Source organism: Anomaloglossus baeobatrachus, chromosome 6, assembly GCF_048569485.1.
Source record: "Anomaloglossus baeobatrachus isolate aAnoBae1 chromosome 6, aAnoBae1.hap1, whole genome shotgun sequence".
NCBI classification, from domain to species: Eukaryota; Metazoa; Chordata; class Amphibia; order Anura; family Aromobatidae; genus Anomaloglossus; species Anomaloglossus baeobatrachus.
The window spans coordinates 100389042-100411719 of NC_134358.1; the positions used below are offsets into that span (position 1 = coordinate 100389042).

At 44.1% G+C, this 22678-nt stretch overlaps 1 protein-coding gene across 1 annotated transcript; it reads right to left on the minus strand.

The window, feature by feature from the left end:
* Nucleotides 1–1352: 1352 nt before the first annotated feature.
* Nucleotides 1353–18054, minus strand: LOC142317122 (myelin P2 protein-like). Its single transcript, XM_075353139.1, has 4 exons — nucleotides 17908–18054; nucleotides 13864–14036; nucleotides 3944–4045; nucleotides 1353–1601 (listed from the first exon to the last, which is right to left on the minus strand). The coding sequence occupies exons 1-4, from the start codon at nucleotides 17978–17980 to the stop codon at nucleotides 1551–1553; spliced, it is 399 nt and encodes a 132-aa protein (XP_075209254.1). The 5' UTR covers nucleotides 17981–18054; the 3' UTR covers nucleotides 1353–1550.
* Between the last annotated feature and the right edge of the window lie 4624 nt (nucleotides 18055–22678).

Genomic DNA, 22678 nt, shown 5'->3' on the forward strand with positions numbered 1-22678 from the left:
GGTGCGAGAGATACGGCGGTAGCAGCAAAACGCAGCATGCTGCCGCTTTTCTTGCATCCAGAATCTGGATGCGAGAAAAGCTGACCAACAGCTCGCCCTCATTGCCTAACATTGGTCAGAGTGCAATGCGAGAATTTCGGCCTATAAACTGCGACCACCACCACTGGGCTCTTATATACAGAATGTTAGAATGCTGTATATAAGAGCCCAGGCCGCTGTGAGAACATAAAAAACACTTTATAATACCTAATTATCGCGCGGTGGGCCTTATGGGCGTCTCCACTGTCCGGTGCCGGCACAGCCTCTTTCGGTCATCTTCGTCCTCCATCTTCTGAAGCCTGTGTGCATGATGCATCCGACATCATACAAACTCGCCGGCATTCAGGTCCTGAGCAGGTGCACTTTGATCTGCCCGGAGCAGGGCAAATTAAAGTATTGTAGTGCGCCTGCGCAGGACCGGTGAGTGTGAATGACGTAGACGTGTCATGCACACAGGCTTCATAAAGAGGACAAAGATGGCCGAAAGAGGAGGCGCCAGCACCGGAGAACGGAGACACCCATAAGGTCATCAGCGCAACCGTTAGGGAAGTATTATAAAGTGTTTTTTATGTTCTCACAGCGGCCTGGGCTCTTATATACAGCATGTTAGAATGCTGTATATAAGAGCCCGATGGTGGTGGCTGCAGCTTATACGCCAAGAAATTGGTGACAGGTTCCCTTTAACATCATCTACACTACTACAGTAATGGCTTATGCAGAAGTGGCTGTGGCCGGCGATAACCCATTTAGTATAAATTTGCTGATGTTGTATTGTATACTCCAAATCCGTAAATTCTGCACTTAGGAAAGTTCTGTTTACAAATCCCAAATGCTAAAGATATAATCCAAGTGGTAAGAAAGTAATCCGTAAAATAAGACTATAATCCAAATGGTAAGGATATAAATGCTGGAGCCGCTTGCAGTTAAGTAAGAAGAATCCCGTTTAGTGTAATGGCGGTGTAATGATCCGCCTCATCTCCATGTTTTAGTTTTATAATTACAATTTGGAATTTGTAAATAAAGCTTTCTTAAATGCAGAATTGACTGATTTTGAGTTTGCTGGGTTTCTATATAGTCTACATTTGGGAATCCTCTCCTCATGAGCATCCCCGCCTTGACTTATAGAGAGAATAGTCTATTACACTCAGCTTTTCATTATATTTTGTTGTAGAACATACAATAATTATAAAATTTCAAAAATGTATCTAATAAAGTTAAGGCTTTTATCTCAAAAACAGGTTTCAAATTTTTTGCAAAACTACAAATACCATTATTCTTTCTTAACACCCATAAACAGAGTCAAGAAACCATCAGACGGGATGTAGGAAGGATTTATTCACGGTGCACAGCAGGTTCAGATCTGGTACACTACTGCGTGAGAATTTTACACATATAATTACTTTCATCTGATTCTGATATAGAAATAGATTGATCTGTGGAGTAGTGTCGTTGAGCAAGGCTCATTGAACTGAGCTGTTTTCCAGTTTCAGTCTGATGGACTGAAGTTAAGCCTACACCCTGTCATATACACGGACACACTTCACATCTCCCATGGTGCATGTCTGAAAGAATAAAATAAATGAGTTACGAGGTGTACACAATACATTTAGGAGATTCTCCAAACTACATGTTATAGAACTAATACTGGTAAGAGCAAATACTTGGCACTCAAATAGTTGAAGAAACCGGTATTTTATTGAGTAAGCTTGACCAGATACAGCCCAGATGTTTGGGTCTAGCATAGACCTTCATCAGTGTGCAGTGTAGATGGTCTTCTCAGCTTGTAAGTGAAAGTAGTGTTGGTGTAGCTCACGGTGTGGCAAAAGCTTTTGTGCTGTATCTGGTCCAGCTTACTCAATAAAATACCAATTTCTTCAACTATTTGAGTACCAAGTATTTGCTTTAAGCTACATACAGGACTGGATCTTACTTGAGCACCTACCACACAGAAGTGCCGTGTTTATCCACAATAAAACTAATAGTAGTGAGAAACCCAAGTATTCTGGGCGCCCCTGATTTTATAAGAGATTTGACCACACAAACAGTTCATCCATAATAAAACCCATAAGTCCACTTCCCTTCTATGATTCCCACCAATAAATGGACCTCATGGGCTCATCACCGGTTTGAATAGTGGCCATCTAACCTCAATTCATTTAGGCCAAGGGAAGAATTTATCATCAGGGACATTTTTTACTTCAATTTTTTACATGAACTGTTTTTTTATTGCCGTTGTGAATTGTGGCAAACCTATCTTAAAAAAACACCATCACACAATATGGAAACCTTGTTGCATTTGTTATCAGATTTTTATTTCTATTTGTAACTGAGAAAAGGAGAGTACATAATTTATACTAATCTCTTCCCTGGAGTGAAATTGTTCCATATGATCTAACCTCTTGAAAAACTAACAAATTATAAAGCTGTACAAAAGCATCACGAAGCTCAAAATTCACCCAACATTAGAACCTCTCGGTACAAAAGGCTTCAGAAATATGGCGGACTCTATAAAGTGATGAAAGTAAAGGAAATCTGTTAGACAATTTTCTAGTATAAACTTATTGGTATTCTGGAATAGGGCTTGGGCAGGCCTTTCAGGATAAGTAACTTTTGTTGCTCTACCTTATCCTGTTATCTTGCTTGAAGCCCCAGAGAATTCAGTGCCACATGCTAGCTAGTCAAGCATATGTAAATCCAAACTGAATATGCACTGCTCCCCACAACCACCACTCAGCAGTGATAGTAAATGACAGTGAAGATTTTTACTAAGCACGGGAGAGGTGCGGTTGGGGAGCAGTGAATATTCGGTTTGGATTTACATACACTTGACTAGCCGGCAAGCAACACTTAATTCTCCAATGCTTACAGCAAGATAACAGGATAAGGTAGATAAATAAAAGTTACTGACCTTGAAAGGGCTATTGCAGGATACCATTAGTTTTTTACTAGAAAATCACCTGACAGATTTTCTTTAAGCTCAATTTCCTGCATAGAAGTGGAGCAACTAAAATGATAAATTAGTCTTTTTATTGTGTAGATTTTGAGTACATCTCTTAAAGTCAACACACTGTTAGCAATCTCAGATATAGATGCTGCATGGGTATGAGAACAGCTGAGAAAAATTATAGAGGGGGCAGTTGCTGAAATTTTGGTGATGATGTCTTACACCACAGAAATCCCATGTAGGCTTTATTTGGTTGGAAATCGTGCATAAAGCCGTAGATGGTTTGAGTCTTTCTGTGTGAATATCTCAATTACTTGAAAAATATTATATTTATTCCAAACAGCTAACAAAAAAAGCAGATAGAGCTGTAAGTAATATAGAATCAGACAAGTCCCCCAAAAATTTAAGCTGGGAATGTTGGACAGATCTTAGTGACTAAACTCCTTTTTGTATTGCAAACAGTTCATTGCTGTTTTTGGGGGGATGTAAAGGATAGAAAACAAGACTTGGATTGTTGTTCTCCCTCCCAATTTTTCTACTTTTTTTTGAAAAATTAGTTCTAATTGCAGAATAGGTGTAATTTTAAAGTTAAGTTATGCTTTTTTATGTTCTCATATCGGCTGTTAGACAACTTTCATAAAATCCTAGAAAAACCCCTTTAAAGGATTTTCTATTTTTATGGAAAATTGGAGGAACGGGTATATAACACTTAGGTTCTGAAGCCCCGGCTGCTCTAGAGCCTCTTATTTACTGCTCCGCTCCGATCTTTCTTTACCGGTCTCAAACGAAGGTGTCCCATGTACAACACATGCTGCAGCCTGGCAATGTCAAGAACTGCATGACCCTAGAGGACAGCGACTGGCTGCAGTGGTCACATTATTGATGGGACAGCACCAACTCAATTGTCTATTAAAACAGACACCCATCTAATCAGGGTACCGGATGATGTTATTAACTTACCACCACCAGCTGTCCATTCTTCAGTTCCCTTTTGATAGTAGTCTCTTTGCCGTCCCATTTCTGCACCTGCGTTAGTACTCCATCATCACAAGTAATAATGGTCTGGAAAACAAACAGTATGCAAACTCATGGCTCATTCCGAAATCCGGGTCGCTCAAAATAATAATCCTGTATGTGATTTGAATACAGCGCAATAACCAACAAATGCAAAATCAAGTGTTAAAAATAACACTTTGATATACTGTATATGACTAACGATAAATGTGCAGAACAAGCAAATATAATTGAAGGTTATGTAAATGTGGAGAATATTACATCAAAGGGAATCTGTCACCACGTTGACCTTTTTAAAGTGTTAATAATGCCATTCAGGTTATAGAATGCTGAAAAAAGCCATACCTGTATATCTCATATCACGTCTTGTTGTAAATAAATCATCTTTTATCACTTTATGTAAATGAGCTCTTCCAGGCTATGGGGCGGATGCTGCCTGGAAGAATACAGGTATGGATTTTTTCTGCATTCTATAACCTGTACACCTATGTTAACAGTATGAAAAGGTCAAAGTGGTGATGGATTCCCTTTAATTTCAATTTTTGCCATCATCATAATTTTTTTTTGTTTTTAAAAGATCTTTTGGTTTCAGTGTTCGGACACTTTTATACAAGACTAGAAGGTGGCCCGATTCTACGCATCGGGTATTCTAGAATTTACGTATTGTGTAGTTCATGTATGATTTTTGTTATCTATATATATAATTGCCTTATTCTGTCTGTCTGTCTGTCTGTCTGTCTGTCTATCTGTCTGTCTGTCTGTCATGCTCCGAAATTGTGTCCTTACGGTGACACAAAGCTGATTGGCCGCTGGGCTCGCCATGGCCCCGCCCCCCCACACGGATTGGCCTCTCGCCCCGGCTCTCTGCAGGCCCCGCCCCCCTCACGCAATGCACGCTCGCTCGCTCTGGCCCAACTGACACGGAGCCCCGATTCCCAGGTGAGTACACACACACACATCAGATCACACTCACTCTCACACTCACTCTCACACACACCTCACACATCACAACATGCTGGGATATCGCTTGCTTCTACACCGGCTCCGTCAGGATCCCAGCAGCGCCAGACATAACCTTGCGATGCTGGGATCTTCACGGAGGCCGTGAAAGCTGGTAACCATTATACACATCGGGTAACTAAGGTCCCTTAGTTACCCGATGTGTATCATAGTTACCAGTGTACACCGGCTCACACTCACTCTCACACACACCTCACACACACATCACATCGCATCCACACATCAAGGTCCTGCAGCGCCGGAAAATACAGACACATAACAGCACACACATACACACATACACACACAAATCAGATCACACTCACTCACACACACACATCACATCGCATCCACATACTCACAACATCCTGGGATATCGCTTGCTTCTCGGCGGCGATACTGGCTGTTGTGATCTTCCAGGACCTGCCGGAGGATCACATGGCCAGAAGCATGTGATATCCCCGGATGTTGTGAGTATAAGCGCGTATGTGCGATATCGTCAGTGTCTGTGTGTGTGAGTGGATGCGATCGGGTGTGTGTGAGTGGATGCGATCGGGTGTGTGTGAGTGGATGCGATCGGGTGTGTGTGAGTGGATGCGATCGGGTGTGTGTGAGTGGATGCGATCGGGTGTGTGTGAGTGGATGCGATCGGGTGTGTGTGAGTGGATGCGATCGGGTGTGTGAGTGTCGGCAGAGGAGCACGGCGTGCTGGAGGAGGCTGGGAGCAGAGAGGCTGATCATGGGGAAGGCTGGGAGGAGAGAGGCTGATGCTGGGGGAGGCTGGGAGGGGGAGGCTGGGACGAGGGAGGCTGATGCTGGTGGAGGCTGATGCTTGGGGAGGCTGGGAGCGGAAGGCTGATGCTGAGGGAGGCTGGGAGAGGGAGGCTGGGAGGAAGGAGGCTGGGAGGAGAGAGGATGATCCTGGGGAAGGCTGGGAAGGGGAGGCTGATGCAGGGGGAGGCTGGGAGGGGGAGGCTGGGACAAGGGAGGCTGATGCTGGTGGAGGCTGATGCTTGGGGAGGCTGGGAGCGGAAGGCTGATGCTGAGGGAGGCTGGGAGAGGGAGGCTGGGAGGAAGGAGGCTGGGAGGAGAGAGGATGATCCTGGGGAAGGCTGGGAAGGGGAGGCTGATGCTGGGGGAGGCTGGAAGGAGAGAGGCTGATGCTGGTGGAGGCTGATGCATGGGGAGGCTGATGCTGGGGGAGGCTGGAAGGAGAGAGGCTAATGCAGGTGGAGGCTGATGCTTGGGGAGGCTGATGCTGGGGGAGACTGGGAGGGGAAGGCTGATGCTGAGGGAGGCTGGGAGGAAGGAGGCTGGGAGGAGAGAGGCTGATCCTGGGGAAGGCTGGGAACGGGAGGCTGATGCTGAGGGAGGCTGGAAGGAGAGAGGCTGATGCTGGGGGAGGCTGGAAGGAGAGAGGCTGATGCTGGTGGAGGCTGATGCTTGGGGAGGCTGATGCTGGGGGAGACTGGGAGCGGAAGGCTGATGCTGAGGGAGGCTGGGAGAGGGAGGCTGGGAGGAAGGAGGCTGGGAGGAGAGAGGCTGATCCTGGGGAAGGCTGGGAAGGGGAGGCTGATGCTGGGGGAGGCTGGAAGGAGAGAGGCTGGAAGGAGAGAGGCTGATGCTGGTGGAGGCTGATGCATGGGGAGGCTGATGCTGGGGGAGACTGGGAGCAGAAGGCTGATGCTGAGGGAGGCTGGGAGGAAGGAGGCTGGGAGGAGAGAGGCTGATCCTGGGGAAGGCTGGGAAAGGGAGGCTGATGCTGAGGGAAGCTGGAAGGAGAGAGGCTGATGCTGGGGGAGGCTGGAAGGAGAGAGGCTGAGGCTGGGAGGAGAGAGGCTGATGCTGGGGAAGGCTGATGCTGAGGGAGGCTGGGAGGGGAAAGCTGATGCTGGGGAAGGCTGGGAGGACGGAGGCTGGGAGGAGAGAGGCTGATCCTGGGGAAGGCTGGGAGAGGGAGGCTGATGCTGGAGGAGGCTGGAAGGAGAGAGGCTGATGCTGGCGGAGGCTGATGCTGGGGAGGCTGGGAGAGGGAGGCTGATGCTGAGGGAGGCTGGGAAGAGGGAGGCTGGGAGAGGTAGGCTGAGAGAAGAGAGGCTGATACACACACACACACACACGCGCGCGCACTGCACAACACACCACACACACACACACACTGGGAACCACAAACAACTGCCCTACACAGACACCCACACACACAGACAACGCTGCACACACACAACACCCAACACACAAACACCGCGGCACACACAAATATACGCACATACCGCACAACGCACACATTGCTCAAAACATACCTCCCCCCAAAACACACCACACACACACAAACCGCGCAACACACACACAACGCTACAGACACACAGCGCTCCACAAACAACGCAACACACATACAACACCGCTCTCACCCCCCGTCACACCCAGACAACACCCAGAACATGTACAGCGCCCTACACAAACACTTGGTAACTACAGACAACAACATCTCTCTATATATATATATATATATATATAACAAAAATCATACATGAACTACACAATACGTAAATTCTAGAATACCCGATGCGTAGAATCGGGCCACCTTCTAGTATATATATATATATATAGAGAGATGTTGTTGTCTGTAGTTACCAAGTGTTTGTGTAGGGCGCTGTACATGTTCTGGGTGTTGTCTGGGTGTGACGGGGGGTGAGAGCGGTGTTGTATGTGTGTTGCGTTGTTTGTGGAGCGCTGTGTGTCTGTAGCGTTGTGTGTGTGTTGCGCGGTTTGTGTGTGTGTGGTGTGTTTTGGGGGGAGGTATGTTTTGAGCAATGTGTGCGTTGTGCGGTATGTGCGTATATTTGTGTGTGCCGCGGTGTTTGTGTGTTGGGTGTTGTGTGTGTGCAGCGTTGTCTGTGTGTGTGGGTGTCTGTGTAGGGCAGTTGTTTGTGGTTCCCAGTGTGTGTGTGTGTGTGTGGTGTGTTGTGCAGTGCGCGCGCGTGTGTGTGTGTGTATCAGCCTCTCTTCTCTCAGCCTACCTCTCCCAGCCTCCCTCTTCCCAGCCTCCCTCAGCATCAGCCTCCCTCTCCCAGCCTCCCCAGCATCAGCCTCCGCCAGCATCAGCCTCTCTCCTTCCAGCCTCCTCCAGCATCAGCCTCCCTCTCCCAGCCTTCCCCAGGATCAGCCTCTCTCCTCCCAGCCTCCGTCCTCCCAGCCTTCCCCAGCATCAGCTTTCCCCTCCCAGCCTCCCTCAGCATCAGCCTTCCCCAGCATCAGCCTCTCTCCTCCCAGCCTCAGCCTCTCTCCTTCCAGCCTCCCCCAGCATCAGCCTCTCTCCTTCCAGCTTCCCTCAGCATCAGCCTCCCTTTCCCAGCCTTCCTCAGGATCAGCCTCTCTCCTCCCAGCCTCCTTCCTCCCAGCCTCCCTCAGCATCAGCCTTCTGCTCCCAGTCTCCCCCAGCATCAGCCTCCCCATGCATCAGCCTCCACCAGCATCAGCCTCCTTCCTCCCAGCCTCCCTCTCCCAGCCTCCCTCAGCATCAGCCTTCCGCTCCCAGTCTCCCCCAGCATCAGCCTCCCCAAGCATCAGCCTCCACCAGCATCAGCCTCTCTCCTTCCAGCCTCCCCCAGCATCAGCCTCTCTCCTTCCAGCCTCCCTCAGCATCAGCCTCCCGTTCCCAGCCTTCCCCAGGATCAGCCTCTCTCCTCCCAGCCTCCTTCCTCCCAGCCTCCCTCAGCATCAGCCTTCCCCTCCCAGTCTCCCCCAGCATCAGCCTCCCCAAGCATCAGCCTCCACCTGCATTAGCCTCTCTCCTTCCAGCCTCCCCCAGCATCAGCCTCCCCATGCATCAGCCTCCACCAGCATCAGCCTCTCTCCTTCCAGCCTCCCCCAGCATCAGCCTCCCCTTCCCAGCCTTCCCCAGGATCATCCTCTCTCCTCCCAGCCTCCTTCCTCCCAGCCTCCCTCTCCCAGCCTCCCTCAGCATCAGACTTCCGCTCCCAGCCTCCCCAAGCATCAGCCTCCACCAGCATCAGCCTCCCTTGTCCCAGCCTCCCCCTCCCAGCCTCCCCCTGCATCAGCCTCCCCTTTCCAGCCTTCCCCAGGATCATCCTCTCTCCTCCCAGCCTCCTTCCTCCCAGCCTCCCTCTCCCAGCCTCCCTCAGCATCAGCCTTCCGCTCCCAGCCTCCCCAAGCATCAGCCTCCACCAGCATCAGCCTCCCTCGTCCCAGCCTCCCCCTCCCAGCCTCCCCCAGCATCAGCCTCTCTCCTCCCAGCCTTCCCCATGATCAGCCTCTCTGCTCCCAGCCTCCTCCAGCACGCCGTGCTCCTCTGCCGACACTCACACACCCGATCGCATCCACTCACACACACCCGATCGCATCCACTCACACACACCCGATCGCATCCACTCACACACACCCGATCGCATCCACTCACACACACCCGATCGCATCCACTCACACACACCCGATCGCATCCACTCACACACACCCGATCGCATCCACTCACACACACAGACACTGACGATATCGCACATACGCGCTTATACTCACAACATCCGGGGATATCACATGCTTCTGGCCATGTGATCCTCCGGCAGGTCCTGGAAGATCACAACAGCCAGTATCGCCGCCGAGAAGCAAGCGATATCCCAGGATGTTGTGAGTATGTGGATGCGATGTGATGTGTGTGTGTGAGTGAGTGTGATCTGATTTGTGTGTGTATGTGTGTATGTGTGTGCTGTTATGTGTCTGTATTTTCCGGCGCTGCAGGACCTTGATGTGTGGATGCGATGTGATGTGTGTGTGAGGTGTGTGTGAGAGTGAGTGTGAGCCGGTGTACACTGGTAACTATGATACACATCGGGTAACTAAGGGACCTTAGTTACCCGATGTGTATAATGGTTACCAGCTTTCACGGCCTCCGTGAAGATCCCAGCATCGCAAGGTTATGTCTGGCGCTGCTGGGATCCTGACGGAGCCGGTGTAGAAGCAAGCGATATCCCAGCATGTTGTGATGTGTGAGGTGTGTGTGAGAGTGAGTGTGAGAGTGAGTGTGATCTGATGTGTGTGTGTGTACTCACCTGGGAATCGGGGCTCCGTGTCAGTTGGGCCAGAGCGAGCGAGCGTGCATTGCGTGAGGGGGGCGGGGCCTGCAGAGAGCCGGGGCGAGAGGCCAATCCGTGTGGGGGGGCGGGGCCATGGCGAGCCCAGCGGCCAATCAGCTTTGTGTCACCGTAAGGACACAATTTCGGAGCATGACAGACAGACAGACAGATAGACAGACAGACAGACAGACAGACAGAATAAGGCAATTATATATATAGATGTTACAACCAGCTGCATCAGTCTTTATTTATGTGTGTAGCTATAGCCTCCAGTCTCCATTAGCTGGCACTGTTTCAGCCTTTGTGCCCATAAGCACTGGAGTAAACTGGCGAGGGGTAAAGCTTTATGTACCCACTGTAGAGAATGACAAACCAGCCATGAATTATTATCCTTTAGAGGATATAATAATCGCCACACGGTATTTATCACTTGTCTACAATGTATATTATTGAATTCTAACCACAAACTATTTATATTACTATGATAGGGACAAACTACAAGTTTTGGTGGCATTTGCGGCATTAAGGACCAATCTTTTTTTTCTGTCGTTTTCTGTTTAGAGAACCATAACGTTTTCTAATTTTTAGGATTTCATTTTTATGCCAATCATTTTGCATATCGTGTACTGAAAAGTGGTGAAAAAAGTTCCAAGTATGACGGAATGGTGAAGAAAATGCAATTCCTTCTTTATTTTTGTGGTTTTGTTTATATGGTGTTCATTGCACAGTAAAATTGATCGGGCAAACTTGATTATCTAGGTCAGTTCCATTATTTTTTCTATTTAAGTGCTGAAAAAAAATTCTAAATATTGTAAAAAAGAAATTCTTTTTGCTTTGTAAGGCTATTTTCCAAGACCCATAACATTTATATGTTTCTGTTGATGGGGCTGAGTGAGGGTTTGTTTTTTGCACAATTAGCTGATTTTTTGCTATTCTAACTATGTCTACACACCATGCTTTAATTGCTTAGCATTACATTGTGTCTAAGGCGGGCTTTGCACGTTGCGACATCGCAAGCCGATGCTGCGATGTCGCACGCGATAGTCCCCGCCTCCATCGCAGGTACGATATCGTGTGATAGCTGGCGTAGCGAAAATTATCGCTACGGCAGCTTCACACGCACTCACCCGCCCTGCGACCGTCACTCTGGCCGGCGACCCGCCTCCTTCCTAAGGGGGCGGGTCGTGCGGCGTCATAGCGATGTCACACGGCAGGCGACCAATAGCGGCGGAGGGGCGGAGATGAGCAGGATGTAAACATCCTGCCCACCTCCTTCCTTCCGCATATCCTACGGAAGCCGCGGTGACGCCGGTAGGAGATGTTCCTCGCTCCTGCGGCTTCACACACAGCGATGTGTGCTGCCGCAGGAACGAGGAACCACATCGGACCGTGGCGTCAGCGTAATTATGGATTATGCCGACGCTGCACCGATGATACGATTACGACGATTTTGCGCTCGTTAATCGTATCATCGAGCCTTTACACACTACGATGTCGCATGCGATGCCGGAAGTGCGTCACTTTCAATTTGACCCCAACGACATCGCACCTGCGATGTCGTAGTGTGCAAAGCTGCCCTAAGGCATGTGAGGTTACTAAAAAATGCAATTCTGGCATTTATATTCTTTTTTCTTTTCACAATGTTTACTTTAGAGGTTAAGTCTATATTTTGATAGAACGGATATTTATGAAAGCGAAGATACCAAATATTTTTTTTTCTTTCTTTTTTGATTTTTAATAAGAGAAGAGGAGGTTTGATTTGAAACTATATTTTTTTAAACTTTTTTTACATTTAAAGTAAATTTTTTCAGTAGGATCAATCCTCCTAAGCCGTCTATATAGGCATGTAGGTCATAGAAGACTAAATAAAATGAGACCTTGATATCTGCAACCTGATGTCATCTATGTTTTTTAATATGTAAATGAGCTGTTAAGATCTATCTGCCTGAGACAGATCTCCCTGAGAATCTGCCTCCAGAGCGTGGTATAAATAAAAAGGGGTGAGACACATAATGACTGACAGTCTGCTGGTAACGCCTCCTTTCATTTAACATAATCTCTGGAAGAAGATACTCCGTGAGATCTGTGTTCGGCCCATAGATGTTAAGAGTTCATTCACATATTAAGAAAAATGTGGATTTCTCTGTAAAAAGATATTGGATAACAGCTATCAGGGTATCATTTTTCAACTTTTAAGACCTACATGCCCATATAGATGGCTTAAGAGGGTTGATCCTACTGGCAAATTCTCTTAAAAAAATATTTGTTACACCATTAGCCCCCTTAGGGAACTTAAACCTGCAATCATTTGTACTATATACTGCAATACCATAGCATTGCAGTATACAGTGAAAATCTCAGTCTCCTATATAATTCAGCCTCCACAGTAGTTCCAACAGGACAGTGACAGAGACCTTCATCAGGTCACTGGCTGCCATTGTGACCCATCTATCCCCTGTGATTTGGGATGATGAGCGCAAACAACGATGTGTTCCATTTTCTTGTTAAATATATATATATATATATATATATATATATATATATATATATATTATATATATTTTATATATTATATGCAAAGGAAGAACGTGAACCTTCTGAGCTCAAATGCAAAGGCAGCAACAGGGCCCCCCATTGATTCTTTGAATTTATAATACTGGGATATGATTATGTAATAGAGGAGCTTTGGGGGCAAATTGCAACTTCTAACCTGCACTTCCTATAGAAATTAACATTAGGAGACATTACTAGTTGACATGTGAAATTAACCTTTATCAATATATACAATTTTACAGATAAGCAAATTACCTACTTATATTCCCACTTTTGTAATGCACCTTATTATGTGTGCTGCACACTAGTGTACATATTAAAAGACTCCAAAGTTTATTAATATCTAGAAAATCAAACAAGTTAAAATCTTAATGATCCTTGTGTATAAATTCAGTAAGTATTCAAGGATACTCAAAATATGATTGCCATTCACTATAGTGCATGCTCAGAATTGCTGCTGAATAAGGTCAAGGCCAACCGCCTTCTCCGCAATATCTTTCAGCAGATGCCTGGCTTCATCAAGGGCTTAAGTCAATGGAAAAAGCCTAATAGCCCCTGATGAAGCCAGATGTTTGGTGGAACATATTAGAGAAAGGTGTTGTTTGATCTTTTAATCCATTAAGTTGTGGTTCTACTTTTCTGTAGCAATTCCAAGCTTGAACTATGACCATTTCCATAGTTTTGAACAGTGAATGGGAATACTTACTGAATATATATATATACAACTAATGGACTAGTAGATTAGAAGAGGATTTTTAATTGTGTGTTTTTCCAAAAATTTGAAATTGTTGTACTTTTATAATATACTAGAGTGTGGCATACACAATAAGAAGCATTCTTGTAGCTATTACACCTAATTCCATATAATTTTCAATTTGAGCTTCTACAGTCAATCAAGAGTGCCCGCCCACGAGGAACCAGGAGACTGAGACTAGGGAGCAGTACGCTCCTGAAGATAAAGCATGAGAAGAAGTCTTTAGGGTGTAAGGTGTAGTCACACAGTGTTAATTTGTAAAGATACCTTCTAGGCCTCCCAGGCCTACAGAAAGGAGGAACATAAAGTGACGCTCTGTACTACTTCTTTTATTTTAATTCAATTTCAGTTCTGACTAAAATGTAAAGACGCTTGCACAAATTTCACCATCAAATCACCAAGTAAAATGTGGAATTACATTGTCTGCAGTATTTTTACATTTGTTGTAGTGAGCATCAGATGTTTTTCCTTACCCTTGTGTTCCTGCTATCTGCTGTGGTCTCATCAAACTCTTCTCCAAGCTTGAACCTCACCTCCGTAGTTTTCAGGCTGCTCTCTGTTTTAAGAGAAATCTCATCTCCATTTTTAGAAATGACAACATTTGGCTTTGCGATGGCACCGGCTTTTCTTGTGGCAAAGCCAACTCCTGTAATGCAAAGAATGTGATGTCGTAGATGAGAAATCCTCTGAACACACATCCAGCTAAGACTATTATATTTCCTTTTGTGTTTTAGTGGCCATTGTGTTGGTTTCTGCTTAATTTCATTTCTTACCAATTTGTAAACCAGATCACAAAATAATTCAACGAAAGAACTAATAAATGAGCTCAGCATGCGACATATGTGTACAATGAGAACTCTATGACCACGAAAAATGACAAATACGCTGATAAAAAGAATTGCCTAATCCTCATATCAAGACAAATAGCCACATCCATGAAGACTCAGTAAGGCTAAAGTTCACACTTTCGTTGTTTTGCATCAGTCACAATCCGTCGCCTTGAGGAATTACGGTATCCTGTAAAATATTTTGCAGGAATCTGTTTTTTCCCTATAGGCTTCTAATAGCAATGGATTGTGACTGATGGCCTTGCGTTGCATCCGCCGTGTGATGGATCAGTTGTTTACTGACTGACCGTCAGGCGAGAGAGGTGCTGAATGTAACTTTTTTTGGAGCAGTAAAAAAAGCGCACTCCGCAGGTGTCTGCCGCAATTCGTCAAGAGCTATAATGGATGTCTATGGTGCTGGAATCCGTCATGCTCTACTGAGCATGCCCAGCTTGTTTGGCACACCCACTGGGCTGTCCCAGACAAATGGATCATGACGGATCCGTCAAAAAACGGACGCGACGGATATGTTTTTTCACAGGAATCCTGTGAACGGAATCCTGTGAAATAACACATCCGTTGCGTCAGTTGACATCTAAAAAATGACGGATCCGTCGATGCGTCACAATGACGGACCTGACGGATTTAAAACAACGGAAGTGTGAACTTAGCCTAATTCATTCTGATTTAGTATTTGCATTTTCCTAAATATCAAAATATCAATTGCCGTGAAAGAAAGTAATAGCAGTGGTCATCGAATAAATCAACCATTGATACATTCATGTTGGCTGTATTCATAGAATAATCTGCTGGACTATTCTTACCAGAAATAAAGATAATTTAACTCGAACAGAAGACTAAGTAGACCACTATATGTCAATAAGGTCCACATTGGGTTTTGTTTGATCCATCATGGCTGAGTATAATAGGGTCCATCCGGTTTCTTTTAAGATGTGCATTATTATACCAGATAAAATGGTGTGCTGCATCAAGGTCTCCGATTATCTTTGGGCTATGTGCACACGGTGTGGTTTTTTTATGCAGTCTTTGATGCATTTTTTTGAGAAACGTTTTATTTTCCTTGCAGATTTGGTGCAGATTTTGGTGCAGAAAAAATCTCCAGTGTGTCAATTGTTGGAGTGTTTTGTAGCCCTTCGAGCCATTGACTTAGTAAAAAAAAACACATGAAAAAAGCACCAAAAACTCATGCGTTCTTTACTGCGTTTTTCTGCCAGAAGGTGCTGATTTTGATGCAGAAAATTTCTGCACCAAATCTGCAGCATGTGCACATAGCCTTATACTGCAATGGAGTCTCTATGCATTGAGATGTATTTTCTGTTTTGTCAACTGGGTAAATTACAGCGCAAAACACAATGCGTGAATCCAGCTTCAGGTCACTTTACATATAAAACTAGAGCTAAAAAATGAGTTATCTTTTGTGTTTAGAGTGATGCAAATATTATTAATTATTATTATTATTATTATTATTATTATTATTATTATAATATGGAATTTAACACATTGCACATCACAAATACTGATGCAAACATATCTCACCTTAATAATGACATATTTATATAAGAAAGCTAAATATATACTGTATGTACACACAAACATTATATTATAATATGGCACACATATACATTGTGTATATATATACAATATAAAAAAAAAATATATATATATATATATATATATATACACACACACTAATTGCTCAAGCTTTGATGACAAGGTAACTCGTTACTCCATTACTGCGCAGGTATATGTTATCTATTATTTTTAGTACGGGGTAATTGAGACATCAGATTTTAATATATAAGCGAAATACGTGTTTTTTTAAACAGATAGATCTCATACCTATTATAGCCTATGGAGCTATTCACATGTCAATGTATTTTTGCAGGAGTGATCCACAAAAAATCAGGGAGACGTCCAATTTTGATCAGTCTGGACAATGCAGCTCTATGGATGCGTTTAAAATATAAAATCGGACGGCAATCAGATGCCATCTCTGAACTGTCTGTTCTTCCAGGACTGTTTGATAGGAGAAGTCCAAGAAAACTCCATACTAATGAAACTGACCAAACTGAAGACTGATGGAAATCAAAGTTTTTTAAGTCCGAGAAAAATCACTGACGTCTGAATGAGTCTTTAGCAGCCATTTCAGACTGAGGGTGAATTTGCCAATTTTTTTGCAAAGTGCCTATAAGGCTATGTGCGCACTTTGCGCTTTTACCTGCGTTTTGAACTGCAGCGTTTTCATGCCAAAATTCATGCGTCTTGATTTTCAAGCAAAGTGTATGGGAAATGGGGATTTCCTGCCCGCACTTTGCTGTTCAAAACGCAGCGTTTAATTTGCATATTTTTGGGCAAAAACTCAGCGTTCAAAGAAGCAGCATGTCAATTGTTTTTGCCATTTGGGCTGCGTTTTGCTAACATTGAAGTCAATGAGAAGTTGCAAAAAGCAAGATATATCAAAATTCCAGCGTTTTACCTGCTTTTTAGCTGCAGAAAACATGCATTTTGGACTACATGTCCCTTTACACACACACATAGTTCGACAACTAAATTAATAAAAAAAATTATGTTATTGTTATATTAGCCATAAATAGTATAAAACCGCTATAAGTATATTAAATAAAAGTATTTTCGTTATGACTTAAATAATTATATTATTTTTTCTTTTTTTTTCCTTTTTCCACAGTGTTTGACTGTTTAAACTTTATTTAGCAGTGTCTTTATGTTCAAAACGCATCTGTATTTACGCAATGGAAAAGCATGTAAAAAGCGCTAAAAACGCGGCTAAAATGCGGTAAATACATATGCGTATTTATCGCGTTTCTGTGGTCAAAAGCAACTTTGGCAAAAGCAATATCTGCCAGAGGATGCGTTTGGAACTGCAACTACCTCAACGCAAAGTGCGCACATAGCCTAACTGTCCCCTTCATCTACAAGGAAATTGAAGAAATCCATGTGTTTATTGCCAAAATATGCCAAATAAGCCAAACGTACGTGTTCAGAATTTGGCGCGGAAAATAAGCCACTGCCAGACTTTTCTGGCATCACTTTATCTCCACTGACAATGGAAAGATTGGGCATGCTGAAATCAAGCAGCCTGATCCCTATACATATTAGACATTTCCAACATTAATGTAACGTTCCATACTACACATGTTGGAAAATTATTTGCCCCTATTATCACTGTTTTCTCAAGTAGTGGGGAAGATGGCTTAACATGTTGTTGCCCAGAACAACCAATCACAGCGCAGCTTTAATTTAGTATTCTGCTGTTTAGAAGTAAATGTTGCACTATGGTTGTTTCCGATGGACAAGACACTTCCATAAATCTCCTTCTGAGAACTTCAGGATCATTTCTATAAATATATACAAATAATACTGGAAGCTGTTACCTTAATTTGCAATGAGTAAATTTACTATCATATTAATGTTTCCAAAATCGCCTTCACACTCCTGGCCGCAGCTTCTCAGGAAAGTATGCACTTTGGAAATGAAAGAGTTAAAACTGAGAATCCTATGGGCAGTAAAAACTGTTAATCCATGTGGAATCCTCATTATTAACTCTTTGCTTTCCAGAATCCACTGCTTCGAGGGAAAGTGATGCATCAGTGTACACACCATTTGACAGGTGATCATACATAGTTACCAGCAGCGAGCATCCTTACTTACCTAGACACTGCATGTACTCATCAAAACCCTGGCTGTCGCACAGCTTCCAGGTGCCTACAAACTGGTCCACCATGATGAGTGATGACTGGAGAGGATGCAGTGCTCAGCACAGAGATGTGGAGGGTGCTGAGGGCAGCACTGGATGCTGAGTGCCCTTATAAAGTGGCTGCTCTCTGAGCTGGGGACCAGTGCACTGGGAGGGCTGGCAGTGACGTCAGTGGATCAGTTCACTATTCCCTCCCCAGACACTGTCATTGTAAAGACCAGCTCAGCTGTTTCACACTGCTCTGGCTGTCAGCCAGAGATGAGATGGCGAAATCTGGGTAAAGGGGATGCTTCCCGTGCTCCGACACATGGCTGCAATAGTGATTAGCTCAGCCTGGGCAGAGATGGCTGTTTATGTGATCAGATTTACCTGGATGGAACCTGAGGAATGTTCCAGCGACAAAGCAAACTCTGCAGCTCTACAAGTCACAGCTTATACACAGTTTCTGCAAATACCAAATTTAGGAACTAAATTATAGGGTGTTTTTTTCTAATACAGACTACTGATGGCTCATATTGAATATTTCGGTGCGTATCTTGGTGCTAATTCAGCACCAATTCTTAGTAAGAAGGGGCAATAACACTCGGAGAGAGAAGTATTGAACAATGCAAGTTCTATACTTCTTACATACCGTGTTTTTCTAAAATCAGACACTGTCATATTTCATTAAAATAATTTTTATTTCAAATATCAAAAAATATTAGTACATACAATGATAAAATTTCCAAAGGAGTTCCACTTTAATACAACAAGAGACACGAGGGGTTAATAAGAAATATATATTAATTACAAATATAAATAGATTTTAATAAATTATTTAATAATATATATATCCTTGTCAGTGATCGATCTGTTCTGTGATAAATAATTTAGTATGCACACAGTTATATATATATATATATATATATATACCCACCAAGAACCACAACAGGAGGTGTTTAAACCTAAAACAATCAACTTTATTAGCTCTATAAAATATTGACAATAAGGTGATCAAGCAGAGATCTACATTATATCATCACACTAGACGTGGCAGCATACCCATATTGCCTCAGTGAATCCCCATAGTGCCGGAAATGCACTATTATGAATACAATACTCAAGATCTCTTTATATGAAAAATTTCCAACATTAAATTTCAGCTCTAATGAATAAATTGGTTTGATTGGGGTTTGGATCCAAGGATCGCACTGTTATACCTTAGGGCCCCTGGTTTACAGGCATTTCTGCCTGAGCTCTGTTAACCATCCCATGCTCATCTAACATATATCTCAGTGGAACATAAACAATGCCATACCAATTCAAGCGACCAACAGAGCCACAGTGCAATTACTGAGCCCAGATTCCCCCCTCCTCCGTTTGTATAAGTCACTCCGGCAAGAGATAAATACACTGACCTGGCAATAGATAGTAATTGGTGTGCCCGTCCTCTGTCCCGACGCGCGTTTCCCACTTCTTCAGGGGACGTCCCCTGAAGAAGTGGGAAACGCGCGTCGGGACAGAGGACGGGCACACCAATTACTATCTATTGCCAGGTCAGTGTATTTATCTCTTGCCGGAGTGACTTATACAAACGGAGGAGGGGGGAATCTGGGCTCAGTAATTGCACTGTGGCTCTGTTGGTCGCTTGAATTGGTATGGCATTGTTTATGTTCCACTGAGATATATGTTAGATGAGCATGGGATGGTTAACAGAGCTCAGGCAGAAATGCCTGTAAACCAGGGGCCCTAAGGTATAACAGTGCGATCCTTGGATCCAAACCCCAATCAAACCAATTTATTCATTAGAGCTGAAATTTAATGTTGGAAATTTTTCATATAAAGAGATCTTGAGTATTGTATTCATAATAGTGCATTTCCGGCACTATGGGGATTCACTGAGGCAATATGGGTATGCTGCCACGTCTAGTGTGATGATATAATGTAGATCTCTGCTTGATCACCTTATTGTCAATATTTTATAGAGCTAATAAAGTTGATTGTTTTAGGTTTAAACACCTCCTGTTGTGGTTCTTGGTGGGTATAAATTATTGTTGGTGTAGGACCTAAGTATGAGGCCGATGGTTTTTGGACAAGTGACGTATATATATATATATATATATATATATATATAAACACAAATATTTCTGGTTAGACTCAATTTAACTGTATGAACTAATTAGTTTAAATAAATAAATAGATAGAAAAATATTAAAGGTGTTTATGAATAAATAAATAAACAGCACTACTTGTAGAGTGCTTAGTTTTAATACATATATTCACCAAGTTTATAAAGCAAGTGCAAAAAAAAAAAATTTTTTTAATATGGTTCATATCATTAAGGAATTCCCAGAAATATTCGGGGGGGCGTGCGAAGAAGAAAAGGCGAAACATATGTTGGGGTGACGGGACGTGGAGGGAGTTGAAGTGAGTACTGTGCGGGTCTTTATGCCTTCTATATTTGTATGGTGATTACGGCTGGGTCCGTCACTTGTAACAGGGAGTAGCATATACCTCGCACATCGCACTTAAATCAGCAATAAGCTTATAACTCTGGGTGATCTAGATACCGCAGTTGCTGTTCTGCTAGAATATATGTATAGTGACCATATAGAACTATTGAGCATGAATATTTCTGGGAATTCCTTAATGATATGAACCATATTAAACATTTTTTTTTTTTTTTTTTGCACTTGCTTTATAAAGTTGGTGAATATATGTATTAAAACTAAGCACTCTACAAGTAGTGCTGTTTATTTATTTATTCATAAACACCTTTAATATTTTTCTATCTATTTATTTATTTATTTAAACTAATTAGTTCATACAGTTAAATTGAGTCTAACCAGAAATATTTGTGTTTTTATATATATATATATATATATATATATATATATATATATATAAACTGTGTGCATACTAAATTATTTATCACAGAACAGATCGATCACTGACAAGGATATATATATTATTAAATAATTTATTAAAATCTATTTATATTTGTAATTAATATATATTTCTTATTAACCCCTCGTGTCTCTTGTTGTATTAAAGTGGAACTCCTTTGGAAATTTTATCATTGTATGTACTAATATTTTTTGATATTTGAAATAAAAATTATTTTAATGATTTATTGATTTCTATAGCTTCTTTTGGTTTGGGAATTGGTTTTAACCAAACCACAGTGTTTTGCATTAATGTTTGAAGCTGGACCACTTTGTGGGGAAATATAATTTATATGGGCATATGGTAAATAAAATTAACTGTCTTATATTTGTTTTGCCCCCCAAAAAAGGACTAGAGCTTATTCTTGGGGAAACGCTTTTGGGGGTAAGTTTACCGACCAAAAAAGCAGATCCACCCTGCCCAGGAGAATCATACTTACAAGACCTTAGACATCTGCGTGGCTCGCAGATTCTCCTGCGATGTTCGGTGGTTGCTCCCAGCAGATATGCTCCACACGGTTCTCCCATGCTTCTAGCCGACTCACTCACATTCATCAGATCGCGCACACACTGATACTCATACGCACACATCAGATCGCACACACACACATACACATCAGATCGCACACACACACCAGATCGCACACACACACCAGATTGCACACACACACCAGATCACACACACACCAGATCACACACACATCAGATTGCACACACTCATACACACACATCAGATGGCACATGTGACGTCCTGGCTTTGCCAGGTTGTCACAGAAAGAGTTAATCCTCCTTGGTAATCTGATCTCACACCGGTGCAGCAGGACAAACCACATCCCCCAGGGTAGGAGAAAAGCAGAGCAGAGGGGAGGGGCTGGAGCAGAGTGTTTGGAGAGACAGACAGAAGAGGAGTCTGGAGTTGTAGCTCCCAGGCTGATAGTGAAGCGTGCTCCGAAAGGGCCGGGACAGGCTGCAGTGAGGAAGGGGCCAGAGGTAGCCGGAGCAGGGTAGTGGCCCGACGGTACCTAGGGTGACCCGGATCACTGCAGGGGAGTGGATTCCCCGTTCCCGGCTGAGGAGAAAGAGGAAGAGAGAGGAGAGAAAGGCACCTGGCTGCAGGGAAAGAACAGGAGCTGCTGCACCGTGTGTGGGACACTAACACCCCCGTACCGAAGGCTGCGGACACCGGCAATTCCTAGTTACCAGTGACTCTGTGTGAACTACTTGTGAGTACGCCCGTGCCTTCAGGCACCGCACCGCAGCACTGCGCCCTGCTCCCTGCTTATCCCCGAACGGGCCCCGGGACCAACTGCCCCTACCCACGGAGGGGTTAACATCCTAAGCTGCATCCCAACACCGTTCCCGGGAGTCCCGCACCTTCATCGCAGCGGTGGTGTCCACAATCACCACAACCGTGGGTGGCGTCATGGACAATCTTCCTTACCAAATCCCCTTTCACTGTGGAGCCTGGGATCACAGACCGGGTCACGCCACCGTGATACCCACAGAAGTGACCTCGTGGCCCGGATCTGAGTACCCCCTGGTCCCCGGGCGACATATTTGGCGTCACGAACAGGATCGAACCCATCCAGTTACCTGGAGGAAGTGCACCTTATTCTGGACTGTCAGCGGTGATCCGCTGCAAAAATTTTGAAAGTCGCCATCTTTGCCGCCATTTTGGGCGCGAAAATCTCCCGCCCAGCGCCTTCTTCCCCAAGCGGTGGGCGCGAAAAAGAGCCCCTGAGAACGCGGGCGGAAGTGAAGCTCCGGAGGACCGGAAGCGAAAGGAAAACTTTAAAAGTTG

Excerpts from the sequence above, each read along its gene's own strand:
- LOC142317122 (XM_075353139.1), bottom strand. The coding sequence starts at position 17,980 with ATGGTGGACCAGTTTGTAGGCACCTGGAAGCTGTGCGACAGCCAGGGT. Across the intron at positions 14,037-17,907 it reads TGAGTACATGCAGTGTCTAG|GAGTTGGCTTTGCCACAAGA; the intron begins GTAAGTAAGGAT and ends TTTGCATTACAG. Across the intron at positions 1,602-3,943 it reads AGAATGGACAGCTGGTGGTG|ACATGCACCATGGGAGATGT; the intron begins GTAAGTTAATAA and ends TTATTCTTTCAG.